Source organism: Dreissena polymorpha, chromosome 12, assembly GCF_020536995.1.
Source record: "Dreissena polymorpha isolate Duluth1 chromosome 12, UMN_Dpol_1.0, whole genome shotgun sequence".
Lineage (NCBI taxonomy): Eukaryota > Metazoa > Mollusca > Bivalvia > Myida > Dreissenidae > Dreissena > Dreissena polymorpha.
The window spans coordinates 59,298,601-59,320,610 of NC_068366.1; the positions used below are offsets into that span (position 1 = coordinate 59,298,601).

General features: G+C 35.0%; 1 protein-coding gene and 1 non-coding gene across 3 annotated transcripts in view; one reads left to right on the forward strand and one right to left on the reverse strand.

The window, feature by feature from the left end:
- The first annotated feature begins 151 nt into the window (after positions 1-151).
- Positions 152-234, forward strand: Trnal-uaa (transfer RNA leucine (anticodon UAA)). The gene has a single exon. It is a non-coding gene; the product is annotated as a tRNA-Leu (tRNA).
- Positions 235-13,375: 13,141 nt separating this feature from the next.
- LOC127852278 (polycomb protein SCMH1-like) overlaps positions 13,376-22,010 on the reverse strand; it is a 39,393-nt gene continuing 30,758 nt past the window's right edge. For both annotated transcript variants that reach the window (XM_052386173.1, XM_052386174.1), the window contains exon 12: positions 13,376-19,620. In XM_052386173.1, coding sequence (XP_052242133.1) covers positions 19,498-19,620 — 123 coding nt within the window. In that variant the 3' untranslated portion in view covers positions 13,376-19,497. The remainder of the gene's footprint in view (positions 19,621-22,010) is intronic.

Sequence of the window (22,010 nt, forward strand, 5' to 3'; positions counted from 1 at the left end):
TACATATACCATTTTAAGGGCACACCGTTAAAACAACTTTTTTATTGAATCATTTTGATAATTTTATTGTTTTTCATTAGAAAACAAACGCACAAAAACTGTTATTTTGTTTTATGTATATGGATTTTGTTTCATCGACAGCTTTACAGGAAGTACGGTGGCCGAGTGGTTAAGGCGTTGGACTTAAGTTCCAATGGACGAATGTCCGCGTGGGTTCGAACCCCACCCGTACTACTACTTTTACAACTTCTTTTCTCTATATTAAAATCAACAACTATTTCTAGTTCAGTGTACATGAAACATACTTTACTAACATAATTACTAACATAAACAAATAACGTGCCATGTGGATATATGGCAAACTTTTATTATGCATACGACAGTAGTCAATAAGGGAGTCATAATTACACCACAGTTCGGTTCGGTACACATTTGTAATTTATTGAACTTAATTTAACCAAAGTATGGTCCCTCCAGGATGTTGTCCACTCAGTGTATTTTACTCTTCAGCGTTTATTCTCTTTATCTGTGATCTTTTGCCTCAGCTGTGTCATAAGGACAACATTGGACGCGTTTTGTTTGTTTCATAGTGACTGGGTAAGGTTTGATATATTCAAGAATATAAAGCTCAGAAACATAAAATGGCATACATTTTAATTACCCGGTAGTTTTTTTGTTCACAGTTTGTAGGATTACTATTAATCTATCATTCTATAGTTATAATCCATAGCATATGCGTAGATTTTGCCTCTATTAGGACATTGAATTAAATTTATGTTAAAAGAAAAAAAGTAATTACATGTTAAGATGTTAGTATGCATACATCGGTAATAAAAACAATGTGAACAAGATAGAAACTTGCGGAAATCCGGACCAGATATTTGTTTGCAAAACTAAGAACGTTTTATCTTATATGTATATTTTGTTATTTAATCTCATGTTAAAACGTAATTAAGTGTTTGAAAGAATTCCCATAAAGGAGCATTACTCACAAAGGTCAGGAACTTTCTATATAAAAGCTGGCTGATAAATGGTCAACAGTGGTTAAAGGGGCCGTCCAACAGATTTTGGCATGTATTGAAGCTTGTAATTAAATGCTTTAAATGCTTTATATTGATAAATTTAAACATACGAACTAAAAATATTCAGTAAAAAAACAAGAATACAATTTAGAAAAAGGAAAAAAAGTAACCCTCAACAGGGCTCGAACCAATGACCCCTGGATTCCTGGAGTAAAAAGCCTATCGCCTAGTCCACTCGACCATCCACGCTCATATTCAGAGGGAATGTATTGTTTAGCTAAATAAGCAATCCTCGTAGTTGCCCAAAATATCGAATCGCGTCGATACGACGCTTTATCTGTTGGACGGCCCCTTTAATGTGCTCTGTGTATTCATTATTAGTTCAGCTGAAAAGGGTCCGTCCAACTGTGTCCATAGGGGGTTCCAGAAACAAGAGTTTAATACATGGCTCCAGATTATTTTAAAATCAATGTGGTTTTCACTGATGTGAAGTTAAATTCGTGAGTAAAATACAATCAGCACGATTTTCCCCCCAGATATTTGTGTCTAATGCTACGGTATAAATTGATTGGCCCCTTCATAAAAACATCAGCACATATCTTTTAGATTATGGCCTAATATTCCAAATACATGTACAATGTTTAACGGTTTAAACTATACCGGTTATTTAGAAGTCAACAGTATTGCACCAGTTGATGCATTCATAATCCATAACATATCTGTTTGCTTATACAGTGGTATTCTTATCATAATGCTAAGACGTTTTTATCCGTTTGCTTTTAAATTTTAAAACATGACCACCAAATTATATCATTCAATATATTTATTTATGGACGTTTGTGTAAAACAGTATTTGCTCTAACTAATTGTTATAAGGCTGTATATGCCAAACTTTTGGCCGCATTTTTTATAAAAAGAGGAGTATCAACATTTGTGCTGCACGTTAACCTATTATACAAAGAGATTACTTATTGTATGTCGCCATATAATGCACCGCTTATGAAAATGAATGTATGGTCTTTAAAAAAATATCCAACACGAAAGTGAAAGTGGATTACTCACATTCCACGATTTAAAACAGTAACTATTTCTTTCAGTTTGAGGAAGAGAGAATCGAACAAAGATCAAAGAGTATTTATGGAATTAAGACTACCATTGCCGATTTTAGTACTGGCTGAAAAAACCTGCGATGACATGTAAATATAAAAATAGATCGACACAACTTTATAGATGGGTTAATTATGAAACAATATTTACAGACTGTCATAAATTATCATGTTGTGTATTTTTTTTATTAGTAATTGATAAATCTATATTTTATTAGAGTCCGTAATAATTATTATTGCAATAGTTAGTGATTTTAATCATTAATTTTAATGATTGTCCGTTTCAGCATTATATAATGTTGCTTCAATAAGGAAGATTTGGCAAATGATTATTGTGCAGTACCTAACGTCATAATTAGACTATACGCATACATTTTTAATTGTGTATTCCTCTACATGTAAAAGTGATAACTACTTGTACTTGATTATATGTTGAATGTTCTCTTTTTACATGCATCAGGTTCTCTATATCTCCCAATGATAACTCATGTGGCTCATACTCAGGACAAGACCACAAGCAGTGAGAAAACTTTAGTATATAAGCACCACCGGATTGTGAAAGTATTGCTGAACACGCAAATGTTATCATTGTATATTAAATGATGGTTTATAAATAAAGACATTTACGAACAAACAAAGTAATACAAATGTTTATTTTCCCAATATGAACTGTGACAGTTTCATACTATTTTCAGCTTCTCTGTGTTTTAAAATTAAAATACTTAATGATGTAAAACAAACATACTTTTTTAATTCTGAGTTTTACACGTATATACCTAAATATCTATTTTGATCAATCAATGTAAGTTAAATTAATATACATATGCTTTGATTTGAGTCACGACTAGACGTCTATTGCCGCCAAAAAATTATATTTCAAAAGCTAAAATCACTATCCCAGTATTATTCTTCAAGTCAGAAACTGTCAAGGTAAAATTATAATACTTTCGTGGAAGTACTTTAGAAATCAGGCGTTATTATTGTATAAGGAATGAATTTGTACGAATATTTTTTCAATATATTTCATACAAAATATAATAATCATGACAAAGGAAATTAAAGGGCCGGTATCTAAACAAAAGCATAATCACCAAGACCGTAGCATCAGTTCTCTGCGTTCGGACCGCGCGATACTTTCGTACGCCTTCATTCCTTACTTAATTTCATTTTTAAAACCATTTTTTTTCTATCGTATACAGAATTCTTTTCTCCTAAGCAAGATGTAATTTTTAAAAACTGAGCTCCAAATATAAACGCTACAAATCGGTATAAAGTACGAACAGGTCAACCGTAAATCTAGACTCTAAAACGATGTGATATTTGCAAAAGTTAAAGTTATAACTCGCCGGGCTGCCCAAATCAGAAGAAAAACATAATATTTATATATCTGAAAACTACGTAACGTAGGCTTTCTAATGATATATAATTTGTCAAAATCGGCCGAGAAATGAAAGTATAATTAAACAAGATGTGTTTGTGAAACACAATGTCCCCCTATATGACGTTTGACCTTGAAGGATGACCTTGACCCTTCACCACTCAAAATGTGCAGCTCCATGAGATACACATGGATGTCAAATATGAAATTGCTAGCTTCAATATTGCTTCAATATTGCAGAAGTTACATTACATGAGCAATTTTGACCCATATATTTGACCTATAAGGATGACCTTGACCTTTCACCACTCAAAATGTGCAGCTCCATGAGATACACATGCATGCCAAATATCAAGCTGCTATCCTTAATATTGCAAAAGTATTCATAACATAAGCGATTTGGGCCACATATATTTGACCTCTTACCTTGAAGGATGACCTTGATCTTGACCCTTCACCACTCAAAATGTGCAGCTCCATAAGTTACACATGCATGCCAAATATCAAGTTGCTATCTTCAATTTTGCAAAAGTATTCATAAAATAAGCGATTTGGGCCACATATATTTGACCTCTGACCTTGAAGGATGACCTTGACCTTTCACCACTCAAAATGTGCAGCTCCATGAGATACACATGCATGCCAAATATCAAGTTGCTATCTTCAATATTGCAAAAATATTCATAAAATGAGCGATTTTGGCCACATATATTTGACCTCTGACCTTGGAGGATGACCTTGACCTTGACCTTTCACCACTCAAAATGTGCAGCTCCATGAGATACACATGCATGCCAAATATCAAGTTGCTATATTTAATATAGCAAAAATTATTGCAAAATGTTAAAGTTGGCGCAAACCAACCAACAGACCAACAGACCAACAGACAGGGCAAAAACAATATGTTCCCCACTACTATAGTGGGGGACATAAAAAAGACGTGAGTGGGTACATTAAAATGTATAACTTCGGCGCTTCGATGTACGCTAATCGAGAGCTACCGGTCACGTGACAATATCGACAAGCTATTTGCCGATACGGTCCCGTTTCATATCCGTCTCATTTTGAGTCCGTGGTAACATGTAGAGTTTTTATTACAAAGAAAACTATTTGACGAAGTTATCGGCGGATAACATAATGGACATTTTATTTGTTTTTGTCATTTAGGTAAAACGTACTTGAATATATTCTATAGTAGCCTAGATATAACAATCCCAAGACCTTTCGACTTCAAATAATGATAATATATACGAATAATATAGGTGACGTTTAGATATAGAACAAAGAACAAACAATAATAATAATCCATATTAAAATTAAAAACGTAACAACATCAATCTACAATTGTTATATGTCAATATTAAAAAATGTTGGATTCGGTGGAATATCGATCTAATTTACTCGTGATCATTGACAAAATATATGCTCTTTGATCACTCGTAGATTAAAATCGACATTCCACCGAATCCAACACATATCCTCTATAGTAACAGTGAGTTTACGTTCTTGTATTACTTTTGCATGTGCCCATACTATTGAGGGCCATGACTGATAATGATGCATTTAACTGTTAGTTGATTATCAAATTTCAACGTATTCTCAGTCATAGCATCCTTTACTTTTAAAGATCCGTAAATGCTCAAAATCGACGTATACTTCGTAAAATAAAGTTCACCCATAACAAAATCAGTGTTCCTACAGAAATCGTCAAAATGTCAACGCTAGATGTGGTCTGGTAACAATGATTTAACGAGATACAAAATGCTCGTTTTTAGATGGTCGCTTTAGCGACCGTCTAAAGTGCTTAGTGTAAAATTCAGGTCGGTACGGCCTAGGTATGATTAGCCCAATTACTACGCGTATCCGCGCAAGAAAGAGTTGTATAATTTATGCAAGAGGTTTGAGTTCTCCAATTATGTTTATTCACAAATGGAAACATTATATTAATATCGTGTTAAATGCAATAGTTTCCAATGGTGTTTTATAGCAAAGAATAAAAAAACAATGATCGTATTGTACGTGTCGCGGAGGAGATTGTTTATGAATGATTAAAATAGTCCACTTTCTGCTGCGTCTGCGTGACGTAGTATTTTCGCTAATCTCATTCATAAATCTGAGGCTGGCGATAAACAAAGGGGAGTCCGGGTGAGAATTACGCATTAGTATAAGGTTACGCTTGTTTATATTCACAGGTCTCAATTAATAATACGTTGACCACGAGTTCAACAAGTATTACAGGGATACGATAGACAACATAAAAAATGTTTCATTATCGCTGAAACTGTTAAAAAAACATATAAATATAACAAGAATATTCTCTAAAAAAATGTAGTCTTGCTGTTTTGAAATAAGGTTTGGAATTTTGGTTTCTAAATAACTTAATTCAAAACAAAAGTTTAATTATAGTGTTTTTTTACATGCTAGTCGCATATTAACCGCATTATAATGTGTGTTATAATAGGCAAACCATACATTAGTAAAATTCAATCTGCCTTCGCACATAGAAGGAATGGTCAAATAGGTGCTGCGTTTCCTTTGCTTACTTCAGTTAGAGGTCAATTCTTTACGTAATAGCAATCACAAGGCCCCGGCTTCAAAGGAATTGCAGAGCGTTCTTACATAATAAAAGTCGTAGTCGCGTGGTATTTGCGTTTAGCGTCCTATTTGGTCACGTGGTTCTTTTTCGCGGGTGTTTTGGCATTCATGATATGAGGCTATTAATAGATGCGCCTGTCGATAAACAAAGGAAAGTTTACGGGAGATAACAACGCAATAGGTTACGCTCTCACATACAACTCAATGACGTAGTACAGGTCGTAAATTGAGAGATTCGGGAAAAAGTTGACGCTTATTTATATTCTCAATTTATAAAACGTTGAACATAAGTTCAACAATAACTTCAGCGATACGATAGACAAAAACAAAAAAAAAGTTTCATAATCGCTTTAACCCGAATATAACAAACAATTTATAATAATAATACGAATGACCTGTTTCATAACCTCGTTCATGCTACTACAGTGGGTATTTCTGGAAAACGTTTTGGTTCTCAACAGATAGCGGCGATCGTTTGTATTTACGGGTGCTAGCAACGCAATAGTAGAAGGTTAGTAGAAGGTTTAAGTTGTTTATATTCACAGTTCTCAATACATAGACAGTTGGATATGAGTTGATCAATTACTACAGGCATACTATAGGCAACCTCGAAAATGCTTTATAATCGCTAAAACCGAAAACAACTAACTATATTATATTAAATATAATTATAACAATAAATGTTTTTTAAAAATGTAGTCGGCGTATACGCTGACTTTGAAATAAAGTTAGCAATTTACTTTTCTAAATAATTAAATGCAATTAAACAAAAATTAAACTATTGTGTTGTGTTTTTCACTTGTAAGCTGCATATTCACCGCATGAAATGTTTGTTAGCATTGTCAAACCACACATTAGTGTGAGTAAATACAAAATATACTACGGGAGAGCACTTCATATGTGTCCTCATATGCCTTGTTATGAGTATTTTTCTTCACTATCGAAATATATCGTATGTTTATATTTGATTTAAACGCAGTTTTCTTTCGACACAATTAAATCACACGTCAATAGCGCCGTCATGCGAAAATTGGTCTTATGCGTTTCGGCAAGCGTTTGTTAAACCCAACATGTGCTTTTGCGCAATCAGGCCATAGGCGATGTTGTTCGCTTTAAAACACTCAATATGTTATGTTTCTCCTTACCAGAAGGAGGGATAGCTGAGTGGGCTATTTATATGATGGGCGCATATGGAATAAGACCCATTTTCGCATGACGAGGGTCATTACAAATCTCATTGCGAATTGAAAATGCCACATTTAAGAACGATTCTTTTTGATACAAAATTGAATTCAAAATAGCAAACTTGTTAATAATGGCAGCCTATCCACACATTAAGGAATGATTTCCAGACGTGCTGACCAAGTACGGCAAACATTGTGGTATGATAATTAAACGATTTTCTCTTATCGTGACACTATACTATTCCGCTAATGATTGTTTTCTCATCTTGGAGGCGAAAGTGAAATTCTGCGAGATGGATTGTAACGCGTAATTGTAACAGGGCCACAATTTGTGTCGTTTGAGCATACAGAGAGTAGTCTGGAATTTCTTACACTGAACAGTGCTACATCCTTTTAATTGAGAACATACGCAGTGATGTAGCAAAAATTCAGAGGTTGTATCTCGAATCAGGTTATTAAATATTCGAAAATATTCATGCGTGTCTGTTGGCGTAATGTAAAAGTCACTAAGATGAAAACTGAAACAGCTACGCCTTTTTTTAAATCAGAGTTTATTTACAGGTCCTACCGGCCTCTTCACGAGGTCTTTTAGGTCCGACCTGAAAAATTAACAGCTACGCCTAAAAGCGCATTAGTGCTTTATACCTATGTTTATGTTAGCGTTGTTGACACCGTGTGAACTGCTCGGGTAACAAGTAAAGCATAAACAGCAATGTTTATACACTTTTATTCCTCCATATACAAGATACGAAGATTATTGTATATTTTGAATTTGTATATGGTGTCAAAAATCAAAAGTTTTGTACACGGAACTTTCATTATGAATTTATATTCTTGGTGAGATAGTCATTTGATATTAGAAAAAATATTCCTTTAATATGATGGTGACTGCAAATTTTCTTTATATTAAGTTCTCATTACCATTTTCATCATACTTTCTATGCTTTCAGAATTTCCAAAAAGCATGTTGTTTTTATTTTGTCTTAGTTATTTCTAAGAAATAATAAGGATGATAAAAAAATAGCACACAAAACTCGACCCGTGCGCTATGACACACACTTTATAAAGTTGAATGGCGTATGTTCATTTCAAACTTGCGATTGATTTTGAAAAATGAATTGCGTGTTAAATTATGCAATAGCGAACATCTTCAGTGCCTTCAGCGCTTTGATTATTTTTGTTATAGCATAATAGTATTGGGCAGTGTTAACGGATCTTTAATACAATAGATGATTTTGAAACAGTTCGCGTATTAATAGTTATACCGCTACTAAATAGTATACATATCTTTAAGGCCGCCGTGGTGGTGTCACTTGTAAATTGACCTTCATTACCAACCACGTTACAATCTTCTAATAAAGTGCGTAAAATATTATTGTTTGTGCTTACGATAACGAACATTTCGTTACATGGTAAATCGGTGACACCTGTGTTCATGTGTTTAGAGACAAAAACGACGACAGCGGCGTCAACAAGACGGCCAAGCCGTCGGCGCACATGTATCTTTACAAAGACGGAAGTCACGTGGCCAGAAGTAGTGTCAAACTGACGGACATGGTTACCATGACAGTTCAACGTGGCGAGGAGTATTTGGGTTAGTTGGTAATTTGTCGTGAGGTGGCATGCATTTATGTGAATATTTGATGCAGTGGAATTATCAGTATTCCTGGAGGGTCTGTAATTGGATTACTAGTGAGGCTCACTCGGAAGATTTTTAGCAAAACAGTTTTGTTTAAAAAAAGAGTTTTAAACGAAAAGGGATGTGACACAAATCTAAATTGTTCTACCAGTAATATAAGTGTAATATCATCGTACTTTGCGGAAAATACTATTCATATGGGTAGTGTTTGAAACAAATGTATCAAATGAATATCTGTTAACCAACAGCGTGAACAATATTTAAGCATAGTTTTTATTAACCGGTTAAAACATCTCAAAGATTTTATTTGACCGTTTCAAGGCGGTGACCACAACTTCGTTCATTTTGTTTAAGCTTTGTTTGCGTGTGTTGCATGCTTGGGCCAAGGTAATAAGGTCATAATTAAAGGCCAATATGAACGTTTGTATATCGCATAATGGCGATCAGCATCTTATTTATAACCAAACGAAAACGAAATCGAGAATTTATTCTAACGAAACGATCATAGACAATACAAAATAGCCACGCCCACAAAAATGTAAACAGCCCGGAAAGTAGGTCAAGTTCGTGCGACAAAAACAACATGGACGAGACACTACGAAGTGAACAAATCTGCTCACCCGATTCTGCACCAACTCTCCTCATAGAAATCCACCGAAATCGAACACTAACACACAACCAAGAAGAGGTTCGATGAACGAGGGCGTTAAACGTGTACCATCTTCAATAACATCGGGAAAACCCATCACTTCGAATAACGAACAAGGTTTGGATACACAGCGTGTAAACAATGCTAAAAATAGCACGGGGCTAAAGAAACTTTCTGTGGAATCCCACGAAAACTGGAATCCCACGATAACGTAACGAGAGACATGAAACGGGACGGAGCGGCAGAAAGCGTGACGGGACTGACCAATCAAAAAGCAGGTCTATGTCCTAAACATGTTTAGTTGCACACAATGATCGGAAAGTTATTATCTATGTCCTCGATCATATTTAGTTGTATACAACTATTTGAACATGTACTGTGTCCATTAACTTGCTTTAGTTGTTCTCAATTTCTGGAACATGTATTATGTGTCAACAGACATGCTTTTGATTACACCATGGCTGGAATATTTTCTTTGATACACATGCTTTCAACAGCCTTCCATGAAAGGCTAAACAAAAGAGGTCTGTAACAGATGCAACATACAAAGCCACCAGACAATGATAAGATAGACTCGGGTGGCAATGATAAGAAAGATTCGGGTGGTAATGATAAGATAGACTCTGGTGGAAATGATAAGATAGACTCTGGTGGAAATGATAAGATAGACTAATGGAAATGATAAGATAGACTCGGGTGGCAATGATAAGATAGACTCTGGTGGAAATGATAAGATAGACTCTGATTATTCTAGTTTATAAAGAAAGACAACACCATTGGTATGAAATTAGATTTTATGTGTCTATACACAGTCTGGTCCAGTGATAATATGGACCAGGGCAGAATCTAAACAGATAACAAATTTCAAATGACAAGTAACAAGAAAAGTGTACAGAGCAGTGAGCATGCCATAAAAGCCAGTCAATACCATGTATATACTTTTAAAATGGAAAGGTCAAAAACTAAATCAGATCACTGGATTATAAATTTAACATTACAATCAGGTATTAAAAAAGTTCTGTATGACATGTTTTTACCTTTTTCTGAAATACTTGTATAATGTGAACAAATTTTACCCACAAACATGAAAGGGCTTTGTCAAAAACACGTTATATTATATCAGCACTATAAATCATATGATGCTTGGCCCAATATATGAACATGAACACAATCAAGTAGTAAGAATGTACAAAACACTTACCAGCAAAAAAAGTGAAAATGAAATAAGTCAAATTAAGAAAATGAACACTAGGAAAAGTACAGATGCCGGTTGCAAAACCATGACCCCAAATTTAAATACGTAGTAAACCCAAAGATTGTTGATACAAAAAGCATTATACAAAATACAATCCAAGGTAAGTAATAAGCTTTAAAGGGAGATAATTTCTAAACCTGCCAAATAATATATTGAAATTTTATTTCAAAGCGGCGCAATAGCACTTAGTTTAGTTTCTTCCAAACACATCTCTTGTTTTATATATTCCTCATGTGGGTTTACAGGCCTTGAAGAATCTGACAATCCACTCGCCCTTCACTTTAATCAACTCGTCCTGCATTAAAAAAAAATATATCTATATTTAGTGTTATGATCAACCAGAACCTTTTAACCTACGTAACATAGTGACACTAAACTGCAAACAAACTACATTATCTGATGGATTTTATTTGCTTTCCTTACGTTTTCTGCACCTGTTTCCTTTTCTCAATACTTTCGGGTTCTCATTATGATGACCTTTCTTTCTGTTCCCTGTCTCCACCACCTTGCAGATATTTTAAAATAGAACCCTTTCCATGCTGAGTTTTAATATTTCAGACAAACTTTTACTGAAAGACACGCTTGATTGACAAATGGTTACAATATGGTAAATTTTGGCTGAGGCTTCTGATCACAAATTATTCTGTTTATTATTAATTATTTTTCTGTTTATTTTTAATTAAATATAAGAAGTGTTATAATTAACCAGTTATGTATTATTTTTTGATTGATATTTACATTAAAATGAAATTTTATTCTTCACGGAATGACCAATATATTTAACTGTTTTTTTCACTTTCAATCGATTGGCTAAGAGCACTGACACCTATGAAAAGAGTGCAGCCGATTACGAGAATTATTTTTCTGTGCCCGTGACATCATTTTTCATTGTCAAAGCAAAAGTGCAGTTTCTTTGTGTACTGTCTCGTTTTTTTGTTCGTTCGAAAAGTTGTTCGCAATTTGTATCGATGTGGCAGGAGTTCTGGAACTGAATTTATATTTCTCAACTTGAAAAACAGCACTCGCCCGGTCGGTCGAGTATTTAACAAACTTTACTTGCCCGACCGTCAACTTCACTCGCATATGCGAGCGGTCGAGTGGATTCTTCAAGGCTTGGTTTAGATTTGTTATGCTCCCCCCCAAAAAAAATTAGGGGGAGCATATAGTCGCCGTTTCGTCTGTCCGTCCGTGTGTCCGTCCGTGCACAATTTTTGTCCGGGCTATTTCTCAGCAACTAATGACCGGAATTCAATTAAACTTTATGGGAAGCTTCACTACCAAGAGGAGATGTGCATATTATCAGCCGCTTCTGGTCGGATGATTTTTCACAGAGTTATGGCCCTTTGAAAATTTCCATTAACTGTACGTATAGTGCAATTTTTGTCCGGGCTATTTCTCAGCAACTAATGACCGGAATTCAATTAAACTTCATTGGAAGCTTCACTACCAAGAGGAGATGTGCATATTATGATTTTTCACAGAGTTATGGCCCTTTGAAATTTTCCATTAACTGTACATATAGTGCAATTCTTGTCCGGGCTATTTCTCAGCAACTAATGACCGGAATTCAATTAAACTTTATGGGAAGCTTCACTACCAACAGGAGATGTGCATATTATCAGCTGGTTATGGTCGGTTGATTTTTCACCGAGTTATGGCCCTTTGAAATTGTCCATTGTATATATAGTGCAATTCTTGTCCGAGCTATTTCTCAGCAACTTATTACTGAAATTCAATGAAACTTTATGGGAAGCTTCACTACCAACAGGAGATGTGCATACTATCAGCCGGTTATGGTCGGATGATTTTTCACAGAGTTATGGCCCTTTGAAATTTTCCATTGTACATATAGTGCAATTCTTGTCCGAGCTATTTCTCAGCAACTTATCACGGGAATTCAATGAAACTTTATGGGAAGCTTCACTACCAACAGGAGATGTGCATATTGTCCGCCGTAACGAGAGACATGAAACGGGACGGAGCGGCAGAAAGCGTGACGGGACTGACCAATCAAAAAGCAGGTCTATGTCCTAAACATGTTTAGTTGCACACAATGATCGGAAAGTTATTATCTATGTCCTCGATCATATTTAGTTGTATACTACTATTTGAACATGTACTGTGTCCATTAACTTGCTTTAGTTGTTCTCAATTTCTGGAACATGTATTATGTGTCAACAGACATGCTTTTGATTACACCATGGCTGGAATATTTTCTTTGATACACATGCTTTCAACAGCCTTCCATGAAAGGCTAAACAAAAGAGGTCTGTAACAGATGCAACATACAAAGCCACCAGACAATGATACGATAGACTCTGGTGGCAATGATAAGAAAGATTCGGGTGGTAATGATAAGATAGACTCTGGTGGAAATGATAAGATAGACTCTGGTGGAAATGATAAGATAGACTAATGGAAATGATAAGATAGACTCGGGTGGCAATGATAAGATAGACTCTGGTGGAAATGATAAGATAGACTCGGGTGGCAATGATAAGATAGACTCTGATTATTCTAGTTTATAAAGAAAGACAACACCATTGGTATGAAATTAGATTTTATGTGTCTATACACAGTCTGGTCCAGTGATAATATGGACCAGGGCAGAATCTAAACAGATAACAAATTTCAAATGACAAGTAACAAGAAAAGTGTACAGAGCAGTGAGCATGCCATAAAAGCCAGTCAATACCATGTATATACTTTTAAAATGGAAAGGTCAAAAACTAAATCAGATCACTGGATTATAAATTTAACATTACAATCAGGTATTAAAAAAGTTCTGTATGACATGTTTTTACCTTTTTCTGAAATACTTGTATAATGTGAACAAATTTTACCCACAAACATGAAAGGGCTTTGTCAAAAACACGTTATATTATATCAGCACTATAAATCATATGATGCTTGGCCCAATATATGAACATGAACACAATCAAGTAGTAAGAATGTACAAAACACTTACCAGCAAAAAAAGTGAAAATGAAATAAGTCAAATTAAGAAAATGAACACTAGGAAAAGTACAGATGCCGGTTGCAAAACCATGACCCCAAATTTAAATACGTAGTAAACCCAAAGATTGTTGATACAAAAAGCATTATACAAAATACATTACACTCAGCAGTATACGTGTTTATAAAGGAGGTTCAAATGGTTGTTTGCTGCATAAGTATATATAGGATACAAGTTCAGTAAGTCCACAGTGCCCTTTCTGTAAATATGATGACGAACATATATCAAGTTTTATCCAGTATGATTAGGCTAGCCCACTGGATATGTGATGCTTGCTTGCAACTTTCATCAGCTTAGTTTGAGCCATCTAAATGCAGAAGTACGCTGCTTTTGCTGATACTAATACATGAACTGATACTCAGACTTATAAAACAAGTATTCAACCCACAAACAGAGTATATCAATTCCAATTATTTCAATAGAAACGAATACTAACATAAAGTTTTTGCCCAACCAATTGAGTTAGATGTTCGTATAGCTCTTTGACAAACAATTATTCAGCAAGTACAATGTACACATTGACTGAATGTACATCATAAATTAATTATACTCTCCAAATGATAGGTACAATTCAAACAACAAAAGGGCCAAGATGGCCAAAGTTCGCTCACCTGAGAGGAGTCGGTTCATTCAATCTTTACCTAATGTCAAACACGACCTAGATATTGACCAGACAAACATCCTGGTCAAGTTTCATCATTATTGAACCAAAACTCTTGCGTAGGGAGTGTTTTTGTTTTTGTAAGATTTGAAATGGTGACCTATATTTTGAGTTGACCCCTCTTACCAAACATCAAACTTGGCTTACAAGGATTTTGTATAATAGAATGAAAATTTGGACAATCTAAGGGCAATAATTATGGCATTAATTATGTGATTTTGCTCATCATCAAACTTGACTGAGATCTTTCAGCAACTTTGATAAAGAATGCTTGAGAAATATGAATGCTAGAGTGTTTACAAATCAAATGTGGACAGACGGACAGCGGACAAAGACCAATCCTAAAACCTCACCTGAGCAATCAGGTGAGCTAAAAAGTATGTTTCACCGATCTGAACCATTTTCCAACTTGTCCAAGAAATCAATAAAACCAATGTATTGACTAAGTTTCACGATGATTAGGCAAAAAATGTGACATCTATAGTGTTCGATCACAAGGTTTCTCTCTATATAGTCACTTAAGGAAAACTGCCCCACCCCCCTGGCAGCCATGTTTATTGACCCATCGGGACCATTTGCAAACTCAACTGAGATATATATAAAACAAATCTATTCACCAAGTTTCATGATGATTGGGCAAAAAATGTGACTTCTAGAGTGTTCACAAGCTTTTTTTTACATATAAATATTAGAAAACTGCCCCCCCCCGGCAGCCATGTTATTCAACTAACCGGAACCATTTTCCAACTCACCTCTCGTGAAACAAATGTTCTGAGCAAATTTCATGAAAATTGGGCAAAAAAAGTGACTTCTAGAATGTTCACATGTTTTCACTATATACATATAGAGAAAAATGCCCCGCCCATTGGCGGCCATGTTTTTTCACCGATCTGGACCATTTTCGATCTCGTCCGAGAAATCAATAAAACCAATGTTTTGACCAACTTTCATGATGATTGGGCAAAAATTGTGACGTCCAGAGAGTTTACAAGGTTTCTCTATAGCCAAATAAGGAAAACTGCCCCGCCCACTAGCGGCGGTGTTTTTCAACGGACCGGAACCACTTTTGAACTCAACTAACATATCATTAAGACAAACATTTTGACAAAGTTACATGAAGGGAATGAAATGTGACTTCTACAGTGTTAACAAGTTTTTTCTTGACCCGGCACAACCCAGTTTCGAACTCGACCATGATTTCATTGGGACGAAGCTTCTGACCAAGTTTCATGAAGATCGGACAATAAATGTGGCCTCTAGAGTTTTAACGGACGGACGGAAGACGGAAAAAGACGGGTCACAAAAGCTCACCTGAGCCATCAGGTGAGCTAAAAAGGCATGCACCATAATATGTACAATAAACTACAACATAGTATATAACATAAAAAGAAAAATGAAATTCATGTGTGCACCAAAATTTGTGCAGCAAATCTTTACAGTTCTCAAACATAAAACTGGTACTCTGATGGAACAAATTATGTCCTCCAACATTTGCCTTTATTTATACTTCATAAACCTAAGTCTTTTAACTTGTTAATAATGTAATGTATTACTTTTCAGAAGATTGTTCTTTCATTTCTTTAACATTGTTGAACACAGTTTATAACAATTAAACGCTATTTAGAAATGTCCTATTTTTGCATGTCCTAACTCCTTTGAAAAAGTGTTCTTCAACTGTAAATGCATCAAACAAATTCCCGTATTCATTCTCAAGGTCATTATCAGGTTATGCACTTTGAATGACTTGTTTAAGAGTGCAACATAAAACTAAGGCTTCTCACATATGGACTGTTGCTAACAAATAACGAACAAAATAACAAATAAGTTCCACAACATTTAATTGCAGATGCAACTGCAAGTACAAACATCTATGTTTGCACCCATTCAGTAGCCTACTACTACAGAATTGTAATGCAGAAATGTTCAACTTATCCCTTCACCACTTAGAAATGTATTTTGACGCATTTGTAGTCCCTTATAAAGTTAAAATTTCATTAAAGACCTTTTCTTACTAGATTCAAGTTTTAAAGGCTTCATTTGCAACCCTTAGAAGCTGATGAGCAGAAAACCTGAACAAACTGTGAGTAACTCGCAGGTTGTTATGGTTTCATGCTGTTTGCACATTACCATTTTCACTTTGCTTCTTATTGGGAAAGGGTTTAGCAAAAATAGACTACACAAATGTGTATTTTTCAGAAGTGACTACTAACAAAATAATATATTTCACTGTATTTTAAAATAAAACTGAATAACTTATAATCCTATGCAGGTAATTCAGTTAATTAAGTACCTTGACTAGGGAAGTATTCGTAAAGCATTATACAAAATTTCATAAATAATTGTATATAAAAAGGCAACTGGACTGCTCAAATGGTTTTTCATTTAAACAGTACTATCATCTTTAAACAAATACTTTTAAAATGATAGCTAAACAATTGCGCTTAACCATTGGTTTCATTTTCATAAAGGCTCAGTTAAATATGCATTTTTCTATTACAAAACGTTGAAACTTTTGACACTTTTAGCACGTATGGAAAAATCAGAATGAACAAGTAGCAGATTCGTTATGAATGTAATGGTCATCTAGTTCAGGAACATGAGTGAACATTATAAATAATGGTTTAGTAATGTCTAAAAGTTTTCATTGAAGTTTAAGTTTTTTGTGGAAGTTTGAACCCGACTAGGACCATTAGACAAAAAATATTTGTTTTAAATTGTATTTTGTTCTTTATGGACGATTGCCTCGATAAATTGTCGCAACCAGATGTATGTGTAAAAAGTAAATGTAGGCAATATACCTGAATAAGTATGCATGATTTAAAAGATTTGATGAGCTTAAGCGGTGACTTGCACTTTTATATCATGGCACTGATATATACTGTTTATAATGTTAACCATTATAAATCGACTTGATCTCAGTACATTATTGGCTTTTATTTTACAAAACATAATGTATAGATTAAAACATAAATTATAACAAGCTGTTGCCAAAACTAATATATTTACACTAGTCATGAAAATATCAAGCAATAACTTTTACCAATATAACAGTAACATATGGTATGCCCTAAACATAACTTGCAAAATACCAATTGGTTACAAATAAAGTGATTATCAATGATAAATGGTAGACTAATCAAACTGACTTTTAGTCAAAATGTAAAATAAGCCAGGCAATTATTACTCAAAATAACAAATTTGTAGCAAACCATGTACATGTATATATTACAAATACAAAGAAAAGACAAAATATCATATAAGACAGGTTCTGGGAAAACCGGGCTTAGGACATTTTCTTAAAGTGTCGTTGCTGATTAGCCTGTGCACACTGCACAGGTAAAATCAGGTAGTCACTTTTTGCCATTGCATTAAGCCCTGTTTACCCAAAGAAAGGCTCATATATAACAAGAACAGCAACAAGATGAAAGAGTGATCAACATATGTGCACAAATTGCTGAACACGGAACACACCACTGGTAGATGCACCATCAATACAAGCCAGATCAACACATTGGTCAGTCTCTTCAGCTTCCATAGTTTCAATATCATCAGCCATTAAATAAAAGTTTTTTCATGCTTTTCATTGGAATGAAGAATTTAATTTAAAAATTAAAATTTCATTTCAGTGAAAGAATTAATATTCATGCTACGTGAAAATATTGGATTGCAATATTTTTTCATTTATTACAATGATGGAGCATTGCCGATTACTTTTCCTGAAAAATGAAACATGCATGTAGTGTATTTAAAAATGTTTTGTTTTTGTCCCCTACCGGTGAAACCGGAGGGGACTTACGGTTTGCACTCCGTCTGTCTTTCAGTCTGTCAGTCAGTTCGTCACACTTTTCTGGATCCTGCGATAACTTTAAAAGTTCTTCATATTTTGTCATGAAACTTGAAACATGGATAGATGGCAATATGGAGATTATGCACGTCATTTCATTTTGTTCCTACGTCTAAAATTCTGGTTGCTATGGCAACAAATAAAAAAAAATTTTTTTTTTTTTACTGACAATGGTGGAGTTTCACCGGTAGGGGACCATATTGCTTGGCAATCTCTTGTTTTAACCATAAATCCACAAAATTTAGTTACAATGAAGGGTAGATCATGATACTTTGTTTTTTTCTATCCATTCTCATTTATGACCCTGTTAAGCGCATATTTTGATGAGGTTTTTATACACAAACATATGATGTGTAGGTTTTTTCACATATATTTGCTTATTTATTGTATTAAAGAATATAATAAAAAGAAAATAAGTTTTCTGTGAATTATCAAATATTAATTTCACTAATCGCTATAGAAAATGTATATTTTCTCGTTATTTTTTTTTTAAATAACCACTCATGAAATAAAATTACATCATAAACCAACATAATCAATTATCCTCTATTTCCCTCATGAAAATATGGGTTTGCAACTTTTCATGCATGAGAATACAGTCAACAAGGGATGAGAACACAACAGTTTGAGAACACACAGGACCTCTCAGTCCATATATGGTCATCTCATAAACCAGTCAATGTAGTTTTTTTTACAGATTTTCTTCCTATTTTTTAAATAATGTCAAGAATAGTCTTTACTGCAAAAACTCCAAGTGTTTCTGCATCACATTAAATTCATTAATAGAATCTCTAAAAAAAGCTCCCGGCTTCCAGAAGTTTTCCAGATGAATAAACCCACCTTGGAAAGGTAGTAGCTAGTAGATAGCAGGTAACGTATTTATGCTATTAAAAGAATCTCTAAGAAAAAAGAATAAATTTGCCTCTGATGAATCTGAGAACAGGTCACATTGTACATGACGAGACACAGTCAAAACAACCTGTGGCAGTTGTAAATTTTCCAAACATAAATATGTAAACAGGTCACTGACAAAGTCATAACACCTCAGACACTTTGCTGGGTCACCTCACTGCAACTGTCACATGCAGTCTTTAAGGCTGCACAGCAGTATACAGGGTCTGTCTCCTCAGGGTCTATGAGGTTACACCTCACCTCCACTGTCGCAGACGGTCTATGAGGTTACACAACTTCAGGACGGGACCCAGCTTCAGGCCCATGTACTTCATCATCATATCACTATTCAACAGCAGCAGTGCCTTGCCATCGATCTCCTGAACAGGGAAACAAGCAGTTGTGATATAATTGTGTGTTGGTTATGATGAGCAGCGTCATGCCAAAATGGGTCTTATGCAATTTGTGGCCTTGGTAGCTCCAGGCAAGCCTGCACTATCTCGCAGTCTGCTCAGGAGCTATGCTGTCAGCTATTTAGTCATGCAAGGTTGCATGGTCTCATAAGCGGACAGGGTAGATCCTGACCTAACAGTGCAGATGGGCAGGGCCGTATATGGCGTAAGACCCATTTTTGCATGATGCGGGTCACATATAAACATCAGTTAAAAGGTATAATAAATATTGCAACCTAAGAGGACTGATATGATTTTAAGAGAAAGGCCAAAGTTGAAATTCCCTTTGACGGGGGTGGGGGGGGGGGGTAGGTGGGGGTGAAATATCTAATTTACTCCAAATAATGTTATGATATTTATTTCATTAAATGTATACAGAATAAAAATTGTAGTTTAAACAATACATAGTACTTGAAGATTTTATGTGAAAATCAAGCAACTATCTACATCTACTGATTATTTTCAGATTTGGATTTTTATGAAAAATCTGTGTAACAAGAAACCGTCGGAGACGGGTGATGCTCCCCAAAGTTTTTTTTTGTCACAATATTGCACTATATGTTCAGATAAAAGGAAACGTCTTGAGGGGCATAACTTTGGACAAAATAATAGAATGGATGTTTTAGCAACTTAAAAATTTCAAAGGGCCATAACTCTCTGAATAAATCATCTAACCAGAACCCACTAATAACATGCGCATCTCCTCAATGTAGTTAAGCTTCCCATAAAGCTTCATTGAAGTCCAGTCAGTAGTTGGGGAGAAATAGCCTGGACAAGAATTGCACTATATGTACAGTTTATTGAAAATTTCAAAGGGCCATAACTTAGTGAACAAGAGCACCGCCTTGCGGGTGCAGACCGCTCATCTATTTTCTTTTTAAAGGTGAAGGGACTTTCATTTTCAATCACAAAGGAGGGAGGGGTGAAGAGGGGTGTATAGTGTGGGGGTGTGGACATTTATTACATTATCTTCCAAAAATGCGGAAAAAAAATGCAAAAAAAAAAATCAGAGGGGGGTGGGGGGATTCTTGGGTGCGATGGTTGGACGGTATTTCAAACATAAAATAATAAAAATAAATATTTGTGTTTTTTAACCGTTTCAAAAAAAAAATAAAAATGGGGGGGGGGGGTTTAGTGTGAGGGTGTGGTGGTCATTTGTGAGATGATCTTAAAAAAAAAAAAATTAGGGGGGGGGGGGGATTCGGAGGGGGGGGGGAGATGGGGAGGGCACGGGGGATGGTTTGGGTGGAGTCTATTGTGGTATGTCAGGTAAGAGTAGTTTTGTCGAAGTATCAATCAAATCTAATCATAAATAAAGAAGTTATGGCAATTTTAGCAAAATTTAATAATTTGACCTTGAGAGTCAAGGTCATTCAAAGGTCAAGGTAAAATTCAACTTGCCAGGTACAGTAACCTCATGATAGCATGAAAGTATTATAAGTTTGAAAGCAATAGCCTTGATACTTTAGAAGTAAAGTGGATCAAAACACAAAATTTAACCATATATTCAAAGTTACTAAGTCAAAAAAGGGCCATAATTCTGTAAAAATGACAACCAGAGTTATGCAACGTGTCCTTTTACTGTACCCTTATGATAGTTTGCGAGTGTTCCAAGTATGAAAGCAATATCTATGATACTTTAGGGGTAAAGTGGACCAAAACACAAAACTTAACCAAATTTTCAATTTTCTAAGTATAAAGGGCCCATAATTCCGTCCAAATGCCAGTCAGAGTTACATAACTTTGCCTGCACAGTCCCCTTATGATAGTTAATAAGTGTTGCAAGTATGAAAGCAATAGCTTTGATACTGTAGGAATAAAGTGGACCTAAACACAAAACTTAACCAAATTTTCAATTTTCGAAGTATAAAAAGGGCACATAATTCTGTCAAAATGCCAGTCAGAGTTACATTACTTTGCCTGCACAGTCCCCTTATGATAGTTAGTAAGTGTTGCAAGTATGAAAGCAATAGCTTTGATACTTAAGGAATAAAATGGACCTAAACACAAAACTTAACCAAAATTTTCAATTTTCTAAGTATAAAAAGGGCACATAATTCTGTCAAAATGCACGCCAGAGTTATCTAACTTTGCCTGCCCAGTCCCCTCATGATAGTAAGTAAGTGTACCAAGTTTGAATGCAATAGCATTGATACTTTCTGAAAAAAGTGGACCTAAACGCAAAACTTAACCGGACGCCAACGCCGACGCCAAGGTGATGACAATAGCTCATAATTTTTTTTCAAAAAATAGATGAGCTAAAAATCATCTGACCATAACCGGCTAACAATATGCACATCTCCTGTTGGTAGTGAAGC